Source organism: Cannabis sativa, chromosome 1 (genome assembly GCF_029168945.1).
Source record: "Cannabis sativa cultivar Pink pepper isolate KNU-18-1 chromosome 1, ASM2916894v1, whole genome shotgun sequence".
Taxonomy (NCBI): domain Eukaryota; kingdom Viridiplantae; phylum Streptophyta; class Magnoliopsida; order Rosales; family Cannabaceae; genus Cannabis; species Cannabis sativa.
Window position 1 is genome coordinate 5,367,780 of NC_083601.1, and position 21,230 is coordinate 5,389,009.

Consider the following 21,230-nt stretch of genomic DNA (forward strand, 5'->3'; position numbering starts at 1 on the left):
GGATTGGATAGCATGTGTGCTGCTGTGGTTGCAAGGGATCACGTTGGCAAGGTGATCTGGGTTTCTACATCTAAGCTGGAGTTTTCTAATGCTCTCTGTGGGGAAGCGGCAGCTTGCTGTTTGGCCCTAGAGGAGGCTAAAGTTCGTGGTGTTGAGTTTCTTATTTTGGAGAGTGATTCGAGGGTGGTGATCAACGCTCTTAATGGGAAGGAGTCCCGTTTGGAGCTTGATAACTATGTCTCTTTTTGTAAAAACACCTCCCCTTTTTTATTGGTTGTATGTTTCAATATGTTAGTAGACAATGTAATTTTATGGCCCATAATGTGGCTAAGTGGGCTTTTTCCCAACAGAAATTCGGTTCCGTGGCACTATCTTCCATGCCCGATACTATATTTTGTAATGACCATGAGGTCTAACTAATATTAATCTAATATATGCACGCTTTTCTTCAGAAAAAAAATTCCAAAATATATATTTATATATAGATAATTTCTTGGTTAGTAAACTATGGCATGGCCATGGCCCATGGTTGAATTAATTAAGCAACCGATTACCGGACAAAACAAGGAAATTAGAGCAAACCAACTTACTAGTCAAACATTCAACCATCATATCTAACGGTCCATATGCCCAACTACTAATACTACTACTATTGCCATTGTTGTTTTGTTTTTACTTGCTCCCAAACAAAAAACCTTTCACATTTCATATAAAATATATATTGGAAATTAATTAAGGGCAAAATGCTAGACTCCTGCCAATAACAATAACCTTATGATATATTTCTTTTCTTATTCCTAGGCTGGTATTTTTGTTTTGATCATAGTTCATCATTCATGGCGAGGACAAGCAACAAGAATATACAAGCTAAATTGGTGGGTATGTTTGTATTTTTCTATTTAAATTGGAAAATGTTGATCTAATATGATGAGCTGAAAAATAATTAATGGGATTTTCGATTCATCATTTGGTTTTTTATTAATTGAAAATATAATGTGTTCTGTTTAGATTATTGAACATAACTTAGTTTAACATTAACTGAGTACAGGTTGTTCTAGGTGACATGGGAACTGGTAAAACAAGTTTAGTATTGAGATTTATCAAAGGACAGTTCAATGATTACCAGGTTCAATTATATAGATAATCTTCCATCTTCTTAATGTTAGTATATAAGAATTATCCAGTAAGAAATATAATTAGTAATAATTGATGCAGGAGTCAACAATTGGAGCAGCCTTCTTTACACAGGTGTTATCATTAAATGAAGCAACTATAAAATTCGATATATGGGACACAGCAGGGCAAGAACGCTATCATAGTTTGGCTCCCATGTACTATCGTGGTGCAGCTGCTGCTATTGTTGTATATGACATCACAACCATGGTACTGTATTATTAATGTTTAACATTTACACTAATTTTTCAATAAAATGGGTTTGTGTAACATTTTTGTGATATGGTACCAAGCTTTTAGTTACAATATAAGAATAATAATAGCTAATTAGGATTTTTATTCCGTGAACTTTGACATGTATCAAATCATGCCCTTGAATTTTTAAGGTCATTAAAAATACCTTAGAACTATTGAAATTGTTGGAAAGGATTTTTTTTTTCTAATTTTAGTAAAAAAGTCTAACATGGATGAAAGTTCAGGGGGCATAATTTAGTATATATCAAAGTTCGAGGGGCATAATTTGGTAGATATCAAAGTCTGGGGAGCATGGTTTAGTACATAAACAATCATTGAAATAGTAAAATTGAATGAAATTAGATAAAAGTCTTTAAATTCAACAATCTCAATAGTTGATGGGACATTTTTAACGACCTTAAAAATTCAGGGGCATAATTTGATACATGTCAAAGTTCAGAAGGCAAAAATCCTAATTAGCCAATAATAATTTATAATTAAATAAGGTTTTTTTACTACATCTTATATTATGCTTATTTGTTCGAAGTTCTCTAGAAATTAATATATAAATATATATATATATATATATATCTTGGAACAAACTTTTTTTCTTCTTTCTAATTAGTTGATTTTACTTATGATAGGCTTGTATTTTCATGACCATGGTCCACATTTTATATGTTCTAATTAATAAGCAATATTTGATTTGAATAATCTCAATTTATAACTCATCCATGTTAAAATGTAATATTAAAATTCTTGTGCAAATTTTTGAGATAGTGTTGTTGAAAAATATGATATAATGCAGCTTAAAATTGCGAGAATAATCAATCTCAATACCTGTTTTGATTTCAGGATTCATTTGTAAGAGCCAAAAAATGGGTGCAAGAATTACAAAAGCAAGGTAGTTAATTCAACAACACTATTCATAATATGAATCAAATGTTTTTCATACCTTTCGGCTTAATAATAATAATATGCAGAGTACTTGTAAAAAATTTTGAGGTACATATTGTCAAAGGAGAAAATTAAAGTAATAACTCAAACTTTAATTCAGGAAGTTTATGTGATATAATATTTATTACACTGAAACAGGTAATCCAAATTTGATCATGTTTTTGGCTGGCAACAAGGTTGACTTAGAAAAGAAGAGAGAAGTGGAATTTGAGGTATTGACTATCAAATTCTCTCATATATACACACACATATATATATATATTTTTTTTTGAAATTGATACACATATATATATATATAAATATATTACAATCCTTTCATCAATACTATTAGTATATGATTTTTCTTTTCTATTTCATCAGTACGGTAATGAAAAGCAGAGCTGTTTAACCCTTATTGCCACAGGAAGGTGAACAATATGCTAAAGAAAATGGATTGGTTTTCTTAGAAACTTCTGCCAAAACTGCACAGAATGTTAATGAGCTCTTTTACGAAATAGGTACTTATTTTTTTTTTTTCTTACATACCCTTCTTTTGTAAATTATATTATTAATAAGAAATTCATACATAAATAAGAAAGTATATCTGTATCTATTTAGGGGAATTACTGAAATTTCACGTTTTAACTTTTTTTAAAAAAAATTTACGGTTTCACTTGTTATTTTCTATGTGAATTTTGATTGCAATTTAAGTTACTCCATTAATTATAGTGTATTATAATGTGTACCTATTAATAATAATGTTATTTTCATTGTTATGAGGTATACATCTAATTATATTATGTTATATGTTTTTGGAGTAGCAAAGAGATTGGTTAAATCTAGTCCTCCTACGCGTCCAGGTGGAATGAAGTTGCATAGAGGGTCAAGAGGAACTGAGAGAAGACTGTTTTGTTGCTCTGTCTGATGTGCTCACTTGCTTTTGAATGGTATTTTATTTCCTTTTAACCTCCCTATTCTTTTATGAAATTTTTCTAAGATAAAAAAAACAGTATGAGGTTAGGTTGGTCGGACCAGTCCAATTACATGTCATTTTCAGTAGTCCTACGTACTCAAATATTCATGTGATAGTAGGCACCAGGATAATTATGAATTACTTTATATGTCGAGAGTCATAGAGCTAGTTTATTGGCATATTTCATCAATAAGTTTCATCACACATTTTAGACAATATGAAACATACATATATATATATATATGAAACATGCACCCCCAAAAAATCTCCTGTATATTTATATAATTTTGTCCTACTTTTTTTTTTCTGTCAACAGGAAATCCAGAATTATTTTAAGGAGATGATTCAAATGTGATAAAAAGATGGAAGAAGAAACTACGGAGCATCACGAAGAACAAGCAATAGAAACATTTGCTTTATTTATCAAACAAAAAAAAACTTTTTTAATAGGCTATTCCATGAACATGGTACTCTATATGTAACTCTATTAATGAAAATATTATAGAATGCTTGTTATGGTTAGAAAACCTTCTAGCCATTGCAGAGAACACAAAGAAGATGAAAGAATGAAAGAACAGAAAGGCCAACTAAAATAACAAACAACAGAAAGTTGTTAGAAACAGAAAAACAGTTATAACTAACTGTCCTGACACTCCCCCTCAAGCTTGGAATTGGTAGAGGGACCAATGCCAAGCTTGTTCCTAAACATAGCAAATCTGGCAGTGGAAGTGGCCTTTGTTAAGCCATCAGCTATTTGATCAGCTGCAGGAACATGCTGAATACGAACCAGTTTCTGAGTGAGCTTTTCTCGAACAAAGTACAAATCCAGTTCTATATGCTTAGTCCGAGCATGAAGAACAGGATTAGCAGTTAAAAGTATGGTGCTCAAGTTATCACACCAGATAACAGGGGTGCGAGGAAGCTGAATGTGAAGTTCAGTAAACAGGGAATGCATCCATGTAAGTTCAGAGACAACTTGAGCAAGACTTCTATATTCAGCTTCGGTACTCGAGCGAGAAACCGTATGTTGCTTCTTACATTGCCATGCCACCAGATTGGAACCAAAGAAAATGGAGAAACCAGAGGTCGATCTTCGATCGTCAGGATCACTGGCCCAGTCAGCGTCACAAAAGGCAGTGACATCAAGTTCAGTTGGTTTCTGCAAAGTTAGGCCATGAGAAACAGTACCACTCAAGTATCTAAGGATTCTCTTCACTGCATTCCAGTGATGATGAAGAGGATTAGCCATAAATTGACACACCTTGTTGACACTATATGAAATCTCTGGTCTAGTAATAGTAAGGTATTGAAGAGCTCCAACAATAGACCTATAGTGTTGAGGGTTGTCAATGGGATCTCCTTGATATGCTGAAAGTTTCAAGCCACTTGTCATGGGGGTAGGGACTGGTTTGGCATCTGACATTTGAGCTTTGGTCAACAAATCCTGAATGTATTTTCCTTGAGAAAGATGCATACCAGAATCTGTATGTTGAACCTCGATACCAAGAAAATAATGTAAAGTGCCAAGATTTTTGAGGGAAAATTTGTTGTCAAGAGCTTGAATGAGAGAAGAAACCTGTTCAGCATCACTCCCAGTGATGATTATATCATCTACATACACCAATAAGAGAATCATAGACCTGGAAGTGTGTAAAATGAACAAACTATGATCAGACTTGGAAGAAACAAATCCAAAGGACAGTAAGCAGGTGTGCAATTTCTCGAACCAGGCTCTGGGAGCCTGCTTTAAACCGTATATAGCTTTATTCAATTTGCAAACCAGATGAGGTGCATCAGGTAGTTCGAATCCAGGAGGCTGTACCATATAGACTTCTTCCTTTAAATCTCCATTTAAAAATGCATTATTAATGTCTAATTGTTGTATACACCAGCCCTTTGCCAAAGCCAAAGTCAAGACAATTCGAATTGTTACAGGTTTGACAACAGGACTGAAAGTCTCTGTGAAATCGAAACCTGGTTGTTGATGAAATCCTTTGGCAACCAACCTAGCTTTGAGCTTGTTGATAGTTCCATCAGCATTCAATTTGATTTTGTAAACCCACTTGCACCCAATTGGTGTTCTACCATCAGGAAGAGGGACATAAGTCCAAGTAACATTCCTTTTTAATGCTCCCATTTCATCATTCATAGCATTCAACCACTTCTCTTGTTTCATAGCCATCTTGACATTGGTTGGAGCTTGCAAAGCCATATAAGCCTTAGGTTTGAATATACCAGATTTGGACCTTGTTTTCATTGAGTGCTTGTTTACTACAGGATAATGAGAGGAAGTGGGAACTGGTGGGACAGAGATAGGTAGACTGGGAGGAATAATATTTGTATCAGGTTCTTGAGATGAGGAATCAGCAGGCAAAGATGCAGATGAGTGATTGGAAACCTGAGTAGTGATGATGGGATTTTGAGAATGGAAAGGCTGAGTAGCATGAGTACTGGGACAAAAAACAGGGGTCTGTATTGATGATGAGGTTGAATGAGTGGGAAATAGATACTCAGCAGTATAAATGGTGGTGGATTTGGGAATTGTAGCAGAGGGCATAGGTTCATTGTTGAGCATCTGTTCAGAGGAGATAGAGAAATGTGAAGTCTTATATGGAAATTTAGACTCATCAAAGATTACATCTCGAGAGATGTACAACCTACCCGAGGCATGTAAGCACTTATAGCCCTTATGGTTGAGACTATAGCCAAGAAAAATACAAGGTGCTGATCTGAAATCTAGTTTGTGCCTATTATAAGGTCTAATGTTGGGATAGCAAAGGCACCCAAAGGTCCTGAGATTGCTGTATTCAGGTTTGATATTGAACAACATCTCCATTGGAGACTGTTGTTGCAAAATAGGAGAGGGCAATCTGTTATGCAGGTAAACAGCAGCTCGAAAAGCCTCATCCCAAAATTTCAAGGGTAGTGAGGCATGAGCAAGAAGACTTAAACCATGTTCAACAATTTGCCTATGTTTCCTCTCAACAAGGCCATTTTGTTCATGAGTAGTAGGACATGGGTGCCTATGGAAGATGCCTAGTTGTTGTAAAGGTTCAGTGAAAGATCGAAACTCTCCCCCCCAATCAGTTTGTAAAGTTTTGATCTTTTTGCCTATTTGGAGTTCTGTTTCAGCTTTAAAGTTTTGGAAAGTTCTTAGAGCTTCAGATTTGGTTTTAAGGAGATAGATCCAAGTGAACCTAGTGTAAGCATCAACAAAGCTCATGTAGTATTTGTAACCATTGTGAGAAATGGTGTGTGAAGGGCCCCAAAGATCAGACACAATTAATTGTAATGGTTCAGTGTAGATCGTTTTAGACATCTTTGGAAAGGGCAATTTGTGAATCTTACCTAAACAGCAAGCTTCACAAACTGAAGTAGAGTTTTTATTACTGTAAGAAACATTACAATGGTTCATGACAGAATGCACAACTCTTTGACTAGGATGACCTAATCGATTGTGCCACAAGTCAAAACTAGACAAAGAAGTGTCATTACAGGGAGAAGTTGTGCTACTGGTAGACTCTTTGTGACAATCAACAGAAGTGGCAATATAGGCATGGTTCTGATCTTGGAGATGGACAGCTGGACAGATTGAGGGAGGTTGGGGAAGCACTTGAAATTGACCAGAATCAAAAATATATAGGCCATTGTGGAGTGTCCCAGTCAGGAGTAAAGTTTTGGTCCTCAGATCCTTAACATAGCAAACAAGAGGGTGAAATTCAAAGAAAACATTATTGTCCATAGCAAACTTTGACACACTTAACAGATTCTTAGTTATTTCTGGTATATGCAGTAAATTTTTGAGAATGAAAGGCTTATCTGAGTGTGGAGATTTAAACAAAGTAGAGCCAGTGTGTTGAATGGTCAAACCTGATCCATTGCCAACATAGAGTCTCTCCTGACCATTGTAATCACTGCTCTGCACCAGATTAGTCACATCAGCTGTGCAATGATTGGTAGCACCTGAATCGGGATACCATCTTGTGTCAGTGCCTGAAGCTGTTTGATCTGAGTGTGCTTGCATGGTTTTGGTGCCATCAGAAGTGGGAAGAACCCCAGTATAGCTCTTATCAAATCGGTAGAAGCATTCAAGAGCTAAATGGCCAGTTTTGTGACAGATTTGGCACTGAGGTTTGGCCTGACTGTTTGGAAATCTCCCCCCAGATGCAGCAGTGAAATTCCCTCGTCCAGCAGGGTTATTAATATATGATCCACCTCGAGAATTGAATCCAGTGTTAGCTCCTCTATTATACTGGTATCCAGGAAAATTGAATGAAGAGTAAGGAGGAGAATTGAAGGGAAACTGACCTCGAGAGGGATTTGGCCCTCTGAAATTTCGATTGTAGTGTGCAAGAAGGGCTTCATATGAGGGATGAGTTTCCAGATCTGGATTAGTAGCTGCAAGATTCACATTGAGATCAACTTCTTGATCTGTTTTCTCGATCCTCGACTCAGATGCAAGAAGTAGTGCCTCAATCTCAGCAACTGAGTACTCCTCAATTCTGGTATTGGATGAGATGATGAATGTATCGTACTCGCTTGGTAATCCCTTGAACATTGCAGATATGTGATCACGAGCTGAGAGTTTTTCCCCCACTGAAGCTAACAAATCGACATGTTGTTTGACTTTAAGCAAGTAGTCATTGAGAGACTGAGATCCTTTCTTGAGATTTTGGAGCTTTGTTCTGAATTCCAAGATCTTAGATGAAACCTGCAAGGTAAAATGTTTCTCGAGTGAACTCCATATCTGTCTTGCAGTGTTACACCCTACCATTCGTGTTAGCAAACTCTCAGTCATTGAAGAGAGCAACCATGAAACAAGCAACTGATCTTGAACTTCCCACTCCACAAATTCAGGATTCTGAGTCTGTGTTGCTTGATCTGCATCACTGAGATATTGAGGCGGTGGTGTACTGTCTTGGATGAACTTCAAGAGTCTGTTTCCACGAATGGCAGCCAGCACCTGTTGCTTCCATAGTAGGAAATTATGATCGTTCAATCGGATAGACAAGGAGTGATTGAAGTGAACTGTTGAAGAGTCTTCACTTCTCGCTCTGTTTCGATCTGCAGCAGAAAACCCAGGGGGTGCACCAAGATTTGTTGAGCTTGAATTCGCAGTTCCAATGTTAGCCATATTCGCCACCAAAGGTGGCCACTGCTCTGATACCATGTTATGGTTAGAAAACCTTCTAGCCATTGCAGAGAACACAAAGAAGATGAAAGAATGAAAGAACAGAAAGATTGGAAAGACAGAGAGAAAGAACAGAGCAAAGAGAGTGAAAGAATGAGTGAAAGATTGTATTGCATTACAATGAGAAAAGCTACAACTGGTTTATATATATACCAGAGTACAGTGCAAAGGCCAACTAAAATAACAAACAACAGAAAGTTGTTAGAAACAGAAAAACAGTTATAACTAACTGTCCTGACAATGCTCAATACTATAAATGTGTCATGTCATGGCCAAAACCATATTATATTTTTTTATAGAACTAAAAGTTAATTGAAAATTAAGAAAAAATAATGGGAACCACAGGAGGGATCCTCCCTTTGACAAAAACCAGCTCTACGAGTAGAAGTTCTAGCACTTTTTGCTAACCCATCAGCTATTGAGTTGTCTAAACGATTCATATAGCGGATTAAAACATTAGAGAAAGTAAAATAAATCACATACTTGAAAAAATGTACTAAAAAAAGGCCAATCTAGAGCACTCTTCTAATGATTGAGTGCCTAACGACATGTTGGGTATCAGAGAGGATAACAAAGTGATCCTAATTTTAGTTCCTTGCCCACTGAAGAGCCAAAAGAATGGCAACGAGCTCCCCTTCAGCAGCACAAACAGCATGTCTAAAACTAGACATACTCTCCCAAGAGCCGGCAATGGCATTCTTCTTATAAAACAGAGTTACTAGAATATCAACATCTAAGCTTTTGATGTATGTGGGTTGTCTTTTCGAAACAATATGGTTTGCAAGAAACTCTATGATTCATATGGGAAAAAAGAAAGAAATTTAAGAAGTGGTCTGTTCTATTCAAAATAGAATGGTTGAATTGTCTTTAATTTATTTGTACTAGTCCAAGTAAGTCCCATATTAAATTTACTATACATATACAAAGTCAATGTGTCCATGTTTAATTGTTGAGTAATCATATATAGCAAATGTTACATTATTTATATGATATTATGTTTGGTTTAAACAATTATGTGATAAATAGTGGCAAAATAATGGTTTTGGTCAAATTGTAACAAGCAAATATGAAATTACAAAATGTGTATCTATGATGCTAAATAAAGAAGTTGCTAGTCATTTAAATTAATGAACATAAAACTTGTAACTCTTATATTCACATTATCACTTTTAAATTAGTAAATTGAGTTACTAATTGTATTTTTTTTTTTTTTTGAAGAGTTACTAATTATATTTAAATCTAAATGAATGATAATTATTCAAAATATAGTTGTTGAGAACTTAGTTCTATCATTTATAAGGTGGGTAAGTAATAAAAATTAATAAGAAATGTTGCAATGTTGGAATGTTTGGAGTGAAACACATGAAATTGAAAAAATATTAATAAGCACTACAGTGATATATTGCATGATGGGAGGTGATACCTATCCAATTTTTAGCATGTTGTTTTTGTTGAGTGTACATCCAAAGTTTCACAATATTAACTAAAAATGAGAAGAATCTTGAGTATATCAGGATGAACACTATCTACATTGTAATGTAGCCTTTTGGGAAGGTGGGTTTTGATTAAGTAACCATATTGTTCACTGACATATTATTATTATTATTATTATTATTATTTTGAGAGAAAGGGAGCCCGCTAAAGAGAAAGAAACTCAATTAGATCACAGGGGTCATCGCCTATCCAGATTGCAACTTCATCTAACCCCAAAGCCCGATGTGCCAGCTTATCAGCAAGAACGTTGGCATCACGGTTGACATGAGAGAGCCGGGCGTTAGGGATAAGAGATAAAGCTTCCTTAATTTGACGAATAAGATCTCCAAAAACTGAAACATCTTCTTTATTATGAGTTAGTGCGTCGGTAATGGCTTTGCAGTCCGTTTCAACCTCATGGACCAAGAAATGTTCATCGATGCACCAACGTAACATAGAGAGGAGGGATTTAGCTTCAAGAGTAGCGCCAGCTCCTCCCCCAATATAAGGCTGGGCTAGGGCTGCTACTACCAAACCATCGCTATTTCTGATAATCCCGCCAAAATCCACTTTTCCGTTATTCTTAGAGATTGTTGAGTCCACATTGAGCTTGAGAAGACCTGAGGCCGGAGGAGACCAAAAAACCATAATATCTCGCGTTCTGGAGATGTGAACTGGAGCCGACTGGGAATCTTGAAACTCAGCTAGGTAGGAGTGCGCCAAGTCGAGGATTGCATGAGCCTGATCGTGAGCTTGGCATTTTAGTGCTTTGTTCCTGTTAAACCAAATAAATCAAGCAGTGCAAACAAACAATTCTACTTTTTTTTTGGTTAGGGAGGTGTATATCATATCAGCAATATCATGAAACATAATCTCAGAAGAGCAAGAAAAAATGTAAGGATAAAATTGCGTACCTTTCCAGACTCTTCTAATGCTCTGATAGAAGAACAAAGCATGAGACACCGATTCTTCTGAAAAACCACAGCGGTCACACCCCAGGAAGTGAATAATTTTTCTATAGGCTAAGTCTTTTGCAGTGGGGAGGGTTGAGTTTGTGGCTCGAAAGCAAAGTGTTTCACCTTAGCAGGGAGATTAAGGTGCCAGATGTTTTTCCACCAAGGTGAAGGAGAGGAAGAGGAGGGAATATCTGGGGTAGAAGTAGAGGAGAGGCTAAGGTGATAACCAAATTTGACAGAGTACACTCCTGATTTTGAAAATTCCCAAATCTAGTCGTCAGGAGAAGGGGTAAGAGGGAGGGGAATGGCCAAAATTTGCTCAACCACATGAGGCGGGTAGCATCTGTGTAAGGTGGCTATATCCCAAGTGATAGAGCTAGTGATGAACGATTCAACTTTGTCAGGGAGGGGGAGATGGGGGTAACATGACGAAAGCCCGGGATCCAATGATCACGGGTAGTAAAAGTGTTCTGCCCATTACCTATTTTTGAAATAATTCCTTTGTGCAACAGCTCTTTTCCCCAGCAAATGCTACGCCAAACGAAAGATGGAGAGTGTCCAGGAGAACTATCGAGAAAGGATGAGTGTGGGAAATATCTAGCTGACAAAATTTTTGACACTGTTGAGTTTGGTTGTTTTGAGATGCGCCAGGCTTGCTTTGCAAGCAGAGCTTGGTTAAAATGAACGAGTGAACGAAATCCTAACTCGCCATCCCGCTTTGATTTGCAGAGCTTTTTCCAGCTTTGCCAGTGAGTCTTAGGGCGATTATTTTCGTTGACACCCCACCAAAAATTGGCCATAATGGACTCAAGAGAATGGCAAGTGGCAACTGGGAGGCGAAAACACGCCATCGAATAAGTTGGGATGGCCTGAATAACGGATTTGAGAAGAGTTTATTTTCCTCCTTTTGAAAAAACTTTATTCTTCCAGTTGTGAAGGTGGCCCCAGACCTTGTCGTGAAGATAATGAAACAATTGCTTTTTCGTTCGCCCAATGTGTTGGGGGAGTCCCAAGTATTTCTCGAAGGAGGAACGGACCGAGATGCTCATAAAATCAGAAATTAAGGTTTGATCTCTGAGCTCGACGTTTGGGGAAAATAGAGTGAGGATTTTTGGAAATTCACTTTCTGACCGGTGGCCCTCTCGTACATTTGCAGGACTTCTTTGATGGTGTTACACGAGCTAATAGAAGCTTGGCAGAAAAGAAAACTATCATCCGCGATCAGGAGATGTGAGATTGCAGGGGCTCGTCTAGCAACTTTAAAGCCCACAATGGCATTGTTCCTTTCTTGTTGGTGCAGAAGGGAGGAGAAACATTCCGCACACAAAAGAAAGAGATAAGGGGAAAGGGGATCACCCTGGCGAATACCTCTAGAAGGAATGACATTGCCAACAACTCTGCCATTAAGATTAAATTGGAACGTGGCTGTGGAAATACAGGCAAAGATCAACTGAATGAAGCGGTGGGGAAATTGGAATTTTCGCAGAGTGGCCACAATGAATGGCCATTCAACTCTGTCAAAAGCTTTGGCCATATCGAGCTTAACCGCCATCCATTCTAATTTCCCTCTGGATTTAAGCTTGATGGAGTGCGCGACCTCCTGGGCAATAATGATGTTGTCCGAAATGAGTCTACCAGGGAGAAAAGCACTCTGATTGGGAGAGATCAAGCTGTTAAGGACGAGTTTTAGCCTATTAGCTATTGTCTTCGAGATAATTTTATAAACAATATTGCAAAGGCTAATAGGCCGGTACTCAGAAATAGATGTGGGCTGCTTGACTTTAGGGATTAGAGTAATGAGAGTGGTGTTCAGGGGAGCCACATCACCGTTGCCATTGAGAAAACTTGAAGCTGCTTTAAGGACGTCATTTCTCACGGTTGACCAGGTAGCCTTGTAGAAGTTAGAGTTGAATCCATCCGGGCCAGGGGCTTTGTCCAGGGGAAGTTGAAAAAATGCTTTTTCAATTTCGTCCGGGGTAAATTCTTCATTCAGAAGAGCTTTTTCCGTATCAGATAAATAACACATGATGCCTTCCAAAGCTCTTTGCATATCCTCTTCAGTAGGTTGCGAGGATGAGTAAAGTTGGTCAAAGTGAGATTCAATCTCCCGAGTGATATCCTCCTCACTAGAAATAACTCCGCCATTTGGCAAATGGAGCTTGTGGATTTTGTTGATCTTTTTCCTATGAGAGGCGTATCAGTGAAAAAATTTCGTGTTCTTGTCCCCCTGAGCTAACCATTGAGTCCTAGCGCGTTGTTTCCAGTAAGTTTCCTCCTTGTACAAAAGAGTCTCAAGTTTGGCTTGGAGGTCTTTGATATTTGCTATAGTACTATCGTCCCAAACAGGGGAAGAGCGGGCCCTTTCCAAATCTTTCTCAATCTTAGTAATGTGCTTTTTGAAATTGAAATCTTTCTTGTGATTCCAATTGCTAAGACTGGTAGCACATCTGGTGTGAGAAGCAACGAGATTGGGGATAGCCTCGAGGTGGGCCGAGGGTCCGGTCCAGGATTGATCAAACACTTGGCTCCAATTAGAGTCCTTTAACCAAGCATTTTCAAAATGAAATCGTTTACTTCTATCCTTCAGCAGAGAGTCCGGAGGGGGGGAGGTGACTAATTCTAAGGCTCGATGGTGGGAACCAAAGAAACCCAAATGAGAAAGAGCGGCCTCAGGGAAGATGTCAATCCAAGCGCTATTAGTGATTCCCCAGTCTAAACGCTCTTGGATGTTTCTAGGGACAGCCACATTGTTATTCCAGGTGAGCAAGGGACCCACAGGCTCGAGCGGGAAAAGGGTAAAAGAGTCCATAAAATTCCTGAAGTCAGGCGAAGGGCCCCTATCGGGATTCCCACCTTGTTTGTCTTGCAAGTAAAGGAAAGCATTAAAATCCCCCATGATGAGCCAAGGGAGGCCGGGGTTATCCCTACCTATCCTTTTTAAAAGTTGCCAGGTATGAGGCCTGAGCGAAGCATTAGGAGCACCATAGAAACAAGTGAGGTAAAAAGAGACATTTGTAATAGCACACGACACATAACAATCAAAATGACTAATAGATTGGGAACGTAAAGTAACAGTTACATCATTAGTCCATAACAAAAGCAAGCCCCCGCTTCTACCTACCCTAGGTATTTCTAAACCCGAATCAAAATGGAACTTGATCTTAATATGATCGATAGCATTTTTAACAAGCCGAGATTCCATAATAAATAACATAGTAGGATTACAAGAAGACACTAAACGGGAGAGATTACGGAATGCATGATCACTCCCAAGTCCACGTGCATTCCAGCTCACAAGCTTCATGGCGGCAGGCAGGCCTGCTCAGAGGCAAGGCCTGCACTTCCAGAGGAGATTTCAATGCCCGGAGGGTTGTCAGAGCGGGAGAGCTTGATTTGGTGACGGAGCTCCCCGTTGACCATTTCAGTTTGCCTTTTGAATTTGTCCTTGGAGTCGGGCTTGTTCCTTTTCCTCGAAGCCTTTGAGCCCGTGGGAGTAGCAACACCTGGCTGGTAAGTGAGGTTCATGGCTTCAAGTCTTTTACTAGTATCCAGGAGAGGGATATTTTCTGGTAGAGGCACTTGACAGTATTTTGAGCTGGTGGAGTGTGAGCTGCTAGAGTTTTGGGGGGTGACGGCCTGGCTCGGGTTGGAAATAGGAGAGGCTTTTTGAACAATCGTGTTACTCATTGTGGCATTGAGAAGGGCAGTATAGGAAGGTGTGATGGTCTCGGGTGGGGGATTGGGGATGATAGTAGTGGTGTGGGCCTCGGCCTGGGTCATTTGTGGATGATCTTGTGTGTAGCATGATGGGCCCGACTTGTATAAACCAACTTGTTGGGTTTGGCCATGAGGGGAGCAATGACCTTGGGAACCATATGTGGGAAATGGTGGCGTGTTGTCGGGGGGGGGGGGGGGGTACACACATTGCACTAGCCGGATTAGTGGTCATAAAGGAAGCCACCGGGGGATTGCGAAGTTGAGCTGTTCAGGACACAACAAAACATTAGTGGTAACTTTAACTTTACCCATGATGGTTTTGATGTCATACCTTAGCTCCGGAGGAAATGGGGCTTCGTCACAAGCTTTCATATAATCCATACACCCTTTGTTGTAACTGTGTCCCATCCGACCACAGAAGAAGCAAATATCTGGAAGGTTCTCGTATTTCAATTCAAGCCAGACAACTTTATTTATACCCGTGAAATGGACCGGTATACCTCGAGGAAGAGGCCGAGCAACCTCAAACATGACCCTAAGCCGAAAATAGGGCCCCCAAGTTTTGCAAAAGGATGGCCGGTAGATCTCTAAGAGGTGACCGAGAGAGGAAGAGAAGAGGACAGCTAGTTCCTCCGAGCGTTTAAGGAACAGAGTGTTGAACACTTGAACCCAAAGCGGGATTTTGAGAAGGCTATCACCATTGAGAACATCCAAGGAGTTTGGAAAGTCCATTAGGATAGCTTGGTTAAGATAAGTCCAGGGTTGTTGCAGCAAAACCCGACGCCTATCTCCATCACAACCAAACTCAACCAAAAAGAGCCCGTTGGAGCGGTCAGTAATGGTCACGGGACTTCGAGAAATGTGGTTCCAATCTTTGGTCATTTTCTCAATAAAATTCTTACGGTTAAAAGATTTAACCGTATGAACTTTAACAACCAAATAGAGAGGGACGGGCTGAACCTCATTTTCGGGAACATTTGTGGGGGAGGGATCATGGAGCGTTTGGATAGTGCACTCGGTGTCTGTGAGGTTAAGAGCAATGGAAAGGGAGTTTGTTAAATCATCCATTGAGTGGGCCGATTGTTTATACTGATAAGCTAGAGACAAAATAAGAGCTAAATGATTTGGGAAAAGAAAAATAGTATATGCCTGGATGATACTACACCACAGATAAACCAAAAACAATATTTGACCAGGTTGTGATTGAACTTTAGCAGTAGGAAGCGTATGATTTATGTAACAATGACTCTGGTGCAGAACATAGGTGAAGTGTGTTAGATTAAGAAAGTGCACAGGTGACCAATAGATGCAACAAATACTCGGCAACAGAGTTAAGGTGAAAAATGTTTGATCGAGTGAGTGCAATAGAGTACTAAGGATGCAACTAAGACCCAAGAGATGAGTAATATGGATAAAAGAGACTAGGAAATACCACAGCAAAGCACAGAACTGAAGGAGATGCAACAGACAATAAGAGTTATACTTACTATACTGCAACGTAAAGTGGTGTGTGCACAGGGTGACAAATCAGTGGGAACCGACAGTGCTTTTATGGCGTTGGAGACTTAGATGCTGTGTATTGCTAATGGTGAAAGAGAAATGGTAAAATAAAGGATAACTAAGGAGAGACCTAGAACTGGGTATGCATGAATACCATCTCAGTTTGCCTTTAAATAGAAAGTTCCTCAGAGAACTAGGACAAACCGATTTGGTAACTGTCACTTCTATTACATTTATATCAGAACAGAGATGCTGCACAAAGGATATACATGTAGTACTAGGCAGATTACACTTGCAGATGGAAATTAATGAAACATTTAACCCCATTTTGACAAAAGGAATTAACCTCTTTTGAGAACACATTTGAATTGATACCCATTACCCAAAAACCCTTTCAAAGTATAAAAATCATACTGTAATTTAATTGGGATACCAAATTTGTACCTAAATTGTTCAATAAAAAACTTTTTCCTCTGCACCGATTTGACAATGAACAGGAGAGATTGGAGGGGGAATTGAATGCCTGTAAGGGATTTATTGATATCCGTACGGATCGACAATCTGGGGAGGAGGCCGGAGTAAATGCTGATTCGACTGGGGTGGTTGGGTCGAGTCCGTCTGGTGCAGCTGGAGTGGCTCGGATGAGTCGAGCTGCTCTGGGATTCGTTGGAGGAGGAATCGGAGCCACCTAGATCAGCAGATCTGGGGCTTGGCATCGGTTTCACTCTGTGGAAACTCACAGGGGAGAGGTGTGAACGCACTGGAGATGAAGAAGAAACCATGTTCATACTTTGCATGGAGAGAGAGAGCAGAAGAAGAGTCTCGAAAGGTATCTTGCTTACTAATAGTTGTTCACTGACATATTAATTTAAACTATTTATTATGTAATTAAAATTTCGTAAGAATATACTTATTTATTCTTAGACACTAGCTAAATATATGAAAGCCTAATAAATTTTGATAAGCATTTTTAGAGTTTTTTCAAGGAAGAAATGCCTTTTATAACAAATGTTTTGAACCTTGTTTAAGTCGTAAGTGTTCCACTTCTTCCTTTTATTTCTTATTTCTTATGTAATTGAGTTCGAATCTTCTTTTTCTTAGTTTGCATGTAATCTTGTAATAATACATTCATTTGTATTTTGTAGTTGATTGAAACCTTCCTATTCTCTCAAATGTATGAATTATTTTCAAATAACACACTTTCTATTGATGTAATATTTTTTGTAATTGAATTATTATTATCATTATATTATTTAATTTAAAATTTAAAACTTGATTTTAATATGACATTGTAATTCTGATTACATTATAATAAAACCAATAAAAATGATTAAATATTACAATATAACTAAAACATCTCTTTTTTACACCCTTTTACTTTTATTAATATTTATATAAAATAGAAGTGCATATAAATTCTTGCAAGAATCTAAGGGTGCTTAGTGTCAAGATGCTAATACTGATTTTTGGAAGCGGCTTTGGTCATTAAAATTCCTCCTAAGATCAGTAATTTTTTATGGCGAGTTGCTTCGGGTGTGCTTCCAACTTGTTTTCAACTCCAAAAGCGTCATGTTCCTGTCAATGCCGACTGCCCTTTATGTCACTCTAGTACTGAAACTGTTCAACATGCGCTGGTGGAATGCTCGTTTGCAAAGGCTGCTTGGCATCGCAGCATAGTGGATGTCGGGACTGGGGATGCAACGTTCAGTAGCTGGTTGTTGGGAATTTTTGCCAGGGGGCACGAAGTTGAAATGGAGGAAGCGGCAATGGTGAGTTGGGCAATTTTGCGTGCGCGGAATTACTTTGTTTGGCAAAAGAAGAGTTGGTTTGCTTCGAATATTGTTACACCAGCTAGGAACATGCTTGATCAATACAAATTTACTCAAGAAAGGAAGGGTCTTTTGTTGTCTCCTTTGAATGATGGGGGGCGGAACTGTGAGCGTTGGATTGCACCTGTGTTAAACAAGACTAAAGTTAATGTTGATGGGGCTTTATTTGAACAAGAGGGCCGGTTTGGAGTGGGCTGTGTAGCTCGAGATCATCATGGAACCTTGGTAGAAGCTTTCAAGAAGGGTAAGGTTGGGTATGTCCAACCTGAAATTGCTGAGATCATAGGCATCAAAGAAGCGCTGAGTTGGATTGCGACTCATCCCTTGGTTAGTGTAGTGTTAGAAACGGATAGTCTAATGTGTGCCCAAGTAGTCCAAAGTAAAGTCTTTATGGCCTCCCAATTTGATCTTATTGTTCAAGATGTTAGGAATTTGTTTTTGTCTTTATATTTTGTTGAGTTATGTTTTGTTAAACGATCTGCAAACAAGCTGACTCATTGCTTGGCAAGAGACTCTTGTTTCTCTACAGGTTGTGTGCTTCAGTTGGAGGATTGTTCCTCTGAAATACGTTCTATTATTTTGAGTAAGTTTATTTAATAAATCTCCTAATTAATTCAAAAAAAAAAATTATATATTTATATATATAAAAAGAATAATAAAAAGTAGTTAAACAAATATGTATTTTTTTTATCAATATACAGTAGAACCTCTATTCAAGAATACACTTGGAACCAAGAAAATAATATTCTAATTGGGAGGTTATAACTAAATAGAGTTACATTTGAAGAAAAAAAAATCAAAATATCAAAAAATATCAATGTAACAAAAATACCAATAAACAATTCTTAATACTATATTATATTAAAATTATTTTCGAGTACATATAATATTTATACATGTACTATAATTTGAAATAAAATTATTAATTTTACATAAGTAAATTTATAAAATATATGTATATATTTATTTAAGATCTAATTATTCTTATATAGAGGTATATTTTATTAATACGAGACTTAAAAAATATATAACTAATTACAATATAGAGGTTATTCTTATTTATAACTGGCCCAAATTGGGACTTCATTTTTTTATAACAAATTAGAGGTTATTCTTGAATAGAGTATTCTTGAATAGAGGTTCTACTGTACTACTTATTTTATGTATTCCCACACCAAATCAAACAAAATAATTTCAATTACAAGCTAAATCAAACATCATAGTATTATTCTTACAACTATTATTATTTATCATCACCTAATTTTAGTTTGTAACACACCTTGGATTCTCTTCTAAATTATGTTATTATACCTACATAGGGGTAGAAAAAAGGAACAATGTTTTTTGTCGTTTCCATCAATAAAATCTTAAATTAGTCCCCTCTCGGATTTACTTACTTATTTATATAGCCAGTACATACATAATTTATGCATAAATTTATTATTTCTGACAATTGGAGAAACTGTGGAAGAGCCAAGAGGATGGTCCTTCAACAAAGCTAATAATCCTTTTTAAGCAGAGTACGAGACAGAGAGAGAAAAGCAATAGTAGTATTGTAGTAGTACCTGTAGTAATGAGTGTCTGTAAAAATTCAGAAGCCAAGGAATATATCTTAAAATGAAAAAACAAAAAGCTTAAAGAAAAAAGAGGCACTGAACAATCGAGTCTGTGAAAAAAAAAAAGCCAAAGAAGATGGTGCCCAAATTTTTTTATTAGAAAAGCTTCAATTGTTAAAGTTTCAGTCAGTGCAACTGTGCAAAAACTGAAGCTTCTTGCCTAATGGAGCTCTTGAAAACCAAGGGACTCGTCCTTTTCAAACGAGACAAAGACCTCGCAAGTTGAAGTGGGCATTGAACTTGGCATTCTAGGCTCAAAAACAGAGGACACTCTTTTCTTTTCTTTTCTCTTCCACTTTTTGGTTTTTTTTTTTTAATTTTTTGGGTCGTTTACTTCCATTCATCTCAGTTGTCACATGCATACACAGTAAAAAAAGAAGAAAAAAAAAAGGTTATGCACTGCTCCATTGATCCTCTACTGTATCACTCAACCTACAATTTATATAAGCAAATGAAACAATAAACAAATAAACAAGCATGCATGATGAGGCAGAGGAACATAAAATGAAGGCGAAAAAAAGGCTTGGATGGACGAGCCACGGCCACGCATGCATTGAAAAAGTACTACTTTCTCTCAAACACCAAGTTTTTAATTACTATATTCACAAAATATTCATATCCGAATCTTAACAAAAGACCAGAAAATAAAACCCACCAAAAATAACAAAATAATAATAATGAAATAAAAGAAGAAAAACCCCTATCGGTCAGAGGATGGCCGAGTCACCATGAAGGAGAAGTACACGGAGAGCCTGAGGATGAAGACGAGCGACCATTGTTACTATTGGAATCACTTGCTGAAGTGCCGAGAGATCTAGCGTCCCTAAGCGAAACAGAGCAAGCCTCTGCCGGAAGCTTTTTCATTGGTGTCAATGGTGGGGTTGATGGGCTAGAGTGTAGTGGCTGAGCAACCTCTTCATCATCTTCACCTGACGAAGAACTAGAACCCGACATTTCCAATCTCGACGGAGACGTGTCTGGTGTCTCAAATGGGGTAGTATTCGCTCCACTTTCTCTGCTTTCGCTATTGTCGTAAATGGGATTGGAAATGTACACAAAATGCTCTCGAACATCACAACCATCAGTAGTAGTAGCAGCAGCAGCAGCAGTACAAGTAGTTCCATTCTCACTTACTGTTTTGTCTTCTTGAGTTGGTACTGGTGAAACTGCCAGTGAAATCGATGGGGAAGGGCTTGAGTTTGGTTCACACTTTGGGATGTCAATGACTTTGTGATGAAGCTGAGAAAGTTGTATTTTTGTTTGGAGAGTAGTGCTTTCATCTTTGATTGAGATAGCTGGAAAGAGTAGGCTTCTTGGAGCTTTGAGAACACCCTGTGAGTGAAAGCTACTGAGAGGAGGATGAGGAGTTGATGATGGGGGAGGAGAAGGATCTGATGATGACTGGTCTTGAGGCTGCAATGTGGAGTTGCCACTTGAGATTTCGGTGGCGGCGGGGTCAGTCACTGTGGCAGTGCTAGTAGCTATTCTTAGCTGACGGCGGCGGAATAGAAGAGAGCAGTAGAGCTCAGCAAGCAAGACTAGAATTAGACCCAACACCAGGGCAAGGCTCACCACCATTACCAGGGTTGCTCCCATTATCACCTTTGATGTCCCCTTCATCTCTCTCTATCT

General features: G+C 38.1%; 3 protein-coding genes across 3 annotated transcripts; 2 read left to right on the top strand and 1 right to left on the bottom strand.

Moving 5' to 3' along the window:
- The first annotated feature begins 665 nt into the window (after positions 1-665).
- Positions 666-3,828, top strand: LOC115703584 (ras-related protein RHN1). The gene is made up of 8 exons (XM_061102992.1): positions 666-875; positions 1,049-1,126; positions 1,216-1,383; positions 2,263-2,311; positions 2,503-2,576; positions 2,768-2,861; positions 3,165-3,290; positions 3,633-3,828. Exons 1-7 carry the CDS (start codon positions 837-839, stop codon positions 3,266-3,268), a joined length of 606 nt encoding a protein of 201 aa, XP_060958975.1. The 5' UTR covers positions 666-836; the 3' UTR covers positions 3,269-3,290; positions 3,633-3,828.
- A 12,067-nt stretch (positions 3,829-15,895) lies between these two features.
- Positions 15,896-18,579, top strand: LOC133033509 (uncharacterized). Its single transcript, XM_061108324.1, has 4 exons — positions 15,896-15,922; positions 16,651-16,818; positions 16,896-16,982; positions 17,719-18,579. The coding sequence occupies exons 1-4, from the start codon at positions 15,896-15,898 to the stop codon at positions 18,577-18,579; spliced, it is 1,143 nt and encodes a 380-aa protein (XP_060964307.1).
- A 1,442-nt stretch (positions 18,580-20,021) lies between these two features.
- On the bottom strand, positions 20,022-21,218 carry LOC133030333 (uncharacterized). Its single transcript, XM_061102997.1, has one exon. It carries the CDS (start codon positions 21,216-21,218, stop codon positions 20,322-20,324), a length of 897 nt encoding a protein of 298 aa, XP_060958980.1. The 3' UTR covers positions 20,022-20,321.
- Positions 21,219-21,230: the final 12 nt, after the last annotated feature.